The sequence below is a fragment of the Galeopterus variegatus genome, unplaced genomic scaffold, assembly GCF_000696425.1.
Source record: "Galeopterus variegatus unplaced genomic scaffold, G_variegatus-3.0.2 Scaffold7622, whole genome shotgun sequence".
Taxonomy (NCBI): Eukaryota; Metazoa; Chordata; class Mammalia; order Dermoptera; family Cynocephalidae; genus Galeopterus; species Galeopterus variegatus.
In genome coordinates, this window is record NW_007733733.1 from 40,347 (window position 1) to 46,199 (window position 5,853).

A 5,853-nucleotide genomic window follows, 5' to 3' on the forward strand; every position below is an offset into this window, starting at 1 on the left:
TATATATATATATATATATATATATATATTGTGCTTCAGGTTTTAATTCAATGTTATTTTATTTTATTGCTCAAGTTGTTTCAATTTGACCATTGTTAGCTCATTCATTTGGCTTCTGTGCCTCTTTGACATACACCCCATTTTGTGTGGGGGGGAGAGGGTGGGTGTGTATTTTAGCACTTCTTGTTAAATGGATCTAAAAGATGCTCCAGACCTACCCTGGATATTTCCTGTCCCAGTTATAGAATTAGTCATTTCTCCAAGAAGTTTAGATCATTTTTTTTGTAATTTAATTTAATTTAATTTTACTTATCAAAATACATTTTACTTGATTTTCATGCCCCTTTATCCATTTCTCTGTACCCCCTCCCCCCACCCCCCACATCATATCTGTGCACTTGACTTAAATCATTCAAAGAATTTTTGTGGTTATTCTGTCAAGAACTTTAGATCTTTTTATTGATTAATGGTATTAGAAACCAGGATCTTGACCCTAAGAGGGCTTGTTGTAACCTGGATGTGTTTCTCTGAGTTTCTCTCAGCTGACAGATCAAAGAATTATATTCGGATGCCAACCCATGTGCAAGTATATAGACTATATCTATAAATATTTATATATGTAAGCATTTTTATGTAAATTGAGCCAATCTTGAGTTCTAACTAATATCTGAAAATTTAATTCATTATCACATAGATCTTTCTAGCCTTATCTCCTTGCTTATCTGTAAATTCCCACTGTTACAGCAAAAAAACTGGCTTTAACCAACTATCACCCAGTTACTTCATAATTTCTAGAACACATGTAAAACTGCATTAGAATTGTTAATCATTTCCCCTGTGGGAAATAACTCTATCAGCTAAAGTACAGGGTTATGCACAGGTCTTTTTGTCTTTATTTCTATACTCGACTCATGTCCAAAGTTACATAAGTCAGTACCTTTCCTTACCATTCCTTTCAATGAGATTGGTTCATACATCTGTCATAAAGTTAGATTATTTTGCTATGGTCTGTATTCCTTCTGAGAATTTCCTAACCTTTTAAGTGATTGTTTTTAAATTTTTGCATGTGTTCACTGTTGTAAAGTTCAATGTTTTGTTGCTATTGTTGTTTTTACAAAGATATAATATTTTTCCACCACAATAGTATCATATTGTGTATATCACTATTCACAAAGATAGTTTTCTTTCTTCCTTCCTAATCTGTATACCTTTAATTTCTATTTTGTTTATTGTTGCAATGCTAGAAATAGCAGTATGATGTTGAAAGAGAGTAGTGAGAGAAAACATATTTGCCTTGTCCCAGATCTTAGCAGAAAAACATTCAGTTTCTTAGATTAAGTATGATGTTGGAGTAGGTTCTTTTATTATTGTTATTATTTATCAAGAATATTCATGAGATACAAAGCGAATTGCCACCCCTCTGGCCCATAACAGGAGTGCCAGATTCATTCTGGGAGCATACCTATTACCAGAAATTACTTTTGTACCGCTTGTCCCCACCCAATTATCCCCCAACCTCCCTCACACTCCCTTCCTCCATCCCCCACTCTGCTTTGTAGCCCTAGGAATATTCCCTCCCTCTGTTAGACTACTGTGGTCACTACTGTGGTCTTTCTTTCCTTCCTTCTTTCTCTCTTAGCTCCCACAAATGAGTGAGTACATGTGGTATTTATCCCTCTGTGCTTTGCTTATTTCACTCAGCATAAGTTTCTCCAGGTTCATTCATTTATTCCAAGTGGGAGTATTTCATTCTTTTTTTATGGATGAGTAGTATTCCATGGTGTACATATATCACAGTTTCCTTATGCAATCAACCATCGATGGACATTTAGGTTGGTTCCATATCTCGGCTATTGTAAACAGAGCTGCAATGAACATGGGTATGTAGGTATCTCATTGACATGATGATTTCCATTCCTCAGGATATATACCCAGAAGAGGGACTCCTGGATCATATGGAAGATCTATCTGTAGTTGTTGGAGTAATCTCCATACTGTTTTCCATAGTGGTTGTACTAATTTACAGTCCCACCAAAAGTGTTGGAGTGATCCCTTCTCTCCACATCCTCACCAGCATTTGTTATTCACAATCTTTTTGATTATATCCAATCTAACTGGGGTGAGGTGGTATCTCAATGTAGTTTAATTTGCATTTCCCTGATGATTAGTGATGTTGAGCTTTTTTTCATGTGCCTGTTGGCCATTTGTATATCTTCCTTTGAAAAATGCCTATTCAGCTCCTTTGCCCATTTTTTAATAGGGTTGTTTGTTTTTTTACTGTGTAATTGCTTGAGTTCCTTCTACATTATGGGTATCAATCCCTTATCAGATGCATAGTTAGTAAATATTTTCTCCCACTGTATAAGTTGTCATTTCACTCTGTTGATTGTTTCCTTTGCTGTGCAGAAGCTTTTTAGTTTGATATAGTTCCATTTGTTTATTTTTTCTTTTACTGCTTGTGCTTTCAGGCTCATGTCCATAAAGCCTGTGCCTGTGCCCTGACCTATCTGCTGAAGTGTTTCACCTATATTTTCCCTTAGTTACTTTACTGTTTCAGGTCTTATAACTAGGTCTATAATTCATTCTGAGTTGATTTTAGTGTATGGTGAGAGATGCATATCTAGTTTCACTCTTCAGCATATGGATATCCAGCTTTCATATGGAAAAACAAAAGATCCCAAATAGCCAAAGCAATCCTGAGCAAAAATATAAAGCTGGAGGCATAAGTCTGCGTGACTTCAAATTATACTACAAAGCTGTTGTAAACAAAACAACATGGTACTGGCATAAAAGTAGGCATTCCAACCAGTGGAGTAGAATAGCGAACACCGAAATCACTCTTCAGGCTTATCACCTTCTGATATTAGAAGTAGGTTCTTTTGTATTTTTTTTTTTTTTTGCCACATTGAGAAGTGGTTTTTTTTTTTATTTGTTTTTCATAGATCAGTGTTCAATTTTTTCAAATGCTTGTCAAACTGCATCAATTGATATGATCACATGTTTTTTTCCTCTTTAGCCTTTTGATGTGATGATTGACATTAATTGACTTCAAATATTTAGAGTCTGACACAATTGGAATAAAACTTGTTTGGATGTGATTTAATATTATTTTTATGGTTGAATTTAATTTGTTATCATTTTGTTGAGGCTTTAATGTTCTATGTTCATGACAAATATTGGTCTAAGTTTTCCTTTCTGTAATGTAATTAAATTTAGAGCTAAGGTAGACATTCAATAACTCAATGTCTTTCATCCTTTCATGAATAAAGTGTTTTAAAGATGTACCTCACTTATTTTGTAGCACATTTTAATGTACAAAAATCACACATTTACAGGTACAACATATTAACAATTATATATCTCAGTTGTTACATAAATTAATTTATACATTTCTTCATCACTATTAATAGTGCAATATTACAGATATTCTGTTAGGTTTTGGAATGCATTTTTAAAGATAATAGTCATAGTCCCTGTTTACTTAGAAGGGAGGAGTCATTATACAGTAGTTATGCTAACAGTTGATGAGTCTTAAATGACAATTGAATTTATCTATTCCAATGAACATTCATTTATTTATTAAAGAAAAGAATGGGAATTTACTATGCCACTGAATAGGGTACCAATTCAGGAATTTACAATAAATGAGCACAGTGCCCTCCAACAACAATGCAGAGTTAATTGACGAAGACAGACATGAAGAAGGAAGTAAAATTGTACTCTGAATATTAAAATTATTTATAAGGTGTGTTGAAGGAAAAAAGAGGACTGTCAATCCTACTAAATGTTAAAAACATTCTTATTGGAGAAAATTTCACTAAAGGTTGGTGTTGAAATTCAAAACCAAGCAATTATTAAATTCTTAGAGTCCTGTGAAGGCTGGAAAATATGTGTAAAATTGTATTGAATCATCTGCTGTGAGTTATCATTGGAATTGAGCCAAAGATAAGAGGATGGATGAGAAAATAGAAAGCTTTTAAAAATATGTTATTAACTTGGCCCTTATTTTATAGCTAAGTGAAAACCACTTTATTTAAATAGATCTTTATATTATTTATTTATATATTTATTTACTTATTAATTTATTAATAATATTCATGAGATACAAAGCTAATGTCACCCCTCCTGCCCATGATGTGAAGGCCAGATTCACACTGGGGGTACACTCACCACCAGAAATTACCCTTACATCCCCTGTCCCTACCCCATTATCCCCCAGCCACCCTCCCTCACCTCTTGTCTCCCCCACTCCACTTTGTAGCCCCAGGAATGTTCCCTCCCTCTGTTAGACTGCAGCTCTACTGTGACCCTTCTTTCCTTTCTCTCTTATTTCCCACATATGAGTGACCACATGAGGCACTTATCTCTCTGTGCTTTTCTTATTTCACTCAACATAAGTTTCTCCAGGTTAATCCATGTTGTTGCAGAGACATGCATTTATTTTAAGATCTGTCATGCAGCACTGTGGATGGTAAATTAAATCGTGATAATAATCAAAACAGCATCATCTTCCTAATAGACAAGAAAATATCTCAATTCTTACCCAAACAATAACTTTAAGTGATGATGTACTTCCTAGAGAGAAAGAGACAAATGGAAGTGGGAAAGAGATGGGGTGTCATTTTCACCAAGGCCACACTTCACTACTTGAGAAAGTTTCTCTTGCCCTTGAATACCTTATGCACTGCTGACCTTATCTGCTTGGTTTTTAGGCTGTAAACCAAAGGGTTAAGGACAGGAGTCAGGAAAAGAAAGAGGTTGGCCATGGTGACATGGAGAAGAGGAGAAGTGAATGTGCCAAACCTATGAATTACAGTCAGGGCAATGAGGGGCACATAAAAGATGAAGACAGTGAAGATGTGGGAAACACAAGTATTAAGTGCCTTGAGCTGACCACCTCCAGAGGCAATACCTAGCACTGTTTTTAAAATCAAGACATATGAAATGACAATGAGCATAGAGTCAATCCCAAAGGAGCAGATGACGAGGGACAACCCATAGATGATGTTGACTCTGACAGGGCCACAGGCCAGCTTCATAACGTCAGGGTGGTAGCAGTAGCAATGGGACAGAATGACATCCTTGCAGAAGGGCAATCGCTTTAACAGGATTGGCAAGGGAATCATCAACACCACACCCCTTATCACAGCTGCGAGCCCCATCCCTATAATACGAGGAGGGGTTAAAACCACAGTGTAGCGCAGTGGGTTGCGAATCGCTACAAACCGGTCAAAGGCCATGGCCAGCAGGATGGCTGACTCCATGGAGGAGAAGGTGTGGATGAAGAACATCTGTGTCAGGCAGGAGTGGAACTCAATCTCCCTGTGATTCAGGAGGAAGACATTGAGTACTGTAGGTAGAGTTGATATGGACAGACCCATGTCTGTAGTTGCCAGCATAGACAGAAAGATGTACTGAGGCTCATGAAGGCTGGATGTGGTTTTGATGACAAAGAGGATAGTACAGTTCCCTAAGAGGGCAATTAGGTACATGACACACAGTGGGACCGAGATCCATGTCTGTACAGCCTCCAGACCAGGGATGCCTGTCAGAAGGAGAGTGGGTGGCTGAAACCAGCTAGTGTTTGCAAATCTCATAGGGATATATATCTCTTTGGTTCCAGTCCAGATTAGCTTCCAAAATGTTCCTATTGGGAGCAAATAAATAAATCATAAGTTAAGACAGAAAGTGATAAAGCGTCTCAATCATTTGGGGGAGCATTAATCCTAGGCTTTTTTAAATCAAGGAATTATCCTTAGGTGGTTTCCAAATCTGTCTGAATAACTGTTTAGAGTTAGACAATGAACAATTGCTATTAATATGTGAGAGCTAGTACAATTCCTTTGGCCTAGA

General features: G+C 36.6%; 1 protein-coding gene across 1 annotated transcript; it reads right to left on the minus strand.

Annotated features, from left to right (window-relative positions):
* Positions 1-4,643: 4,643 nt before the first annotated feature.
* Positions 4,644-5,597, minus strand: LOC103607663 (olfactory receptor 51A4-like). The gene has a single exon (XM_008592140.1). It carries the CDS (start codon positions 5,595-5,597, stop codon positions 4,644-4,646), a length of 954 nt encoding a protein of 317 aa, XP_008590362.1.
* Positions 5,598-5,853: the final 256 nt, after the last annotated feature.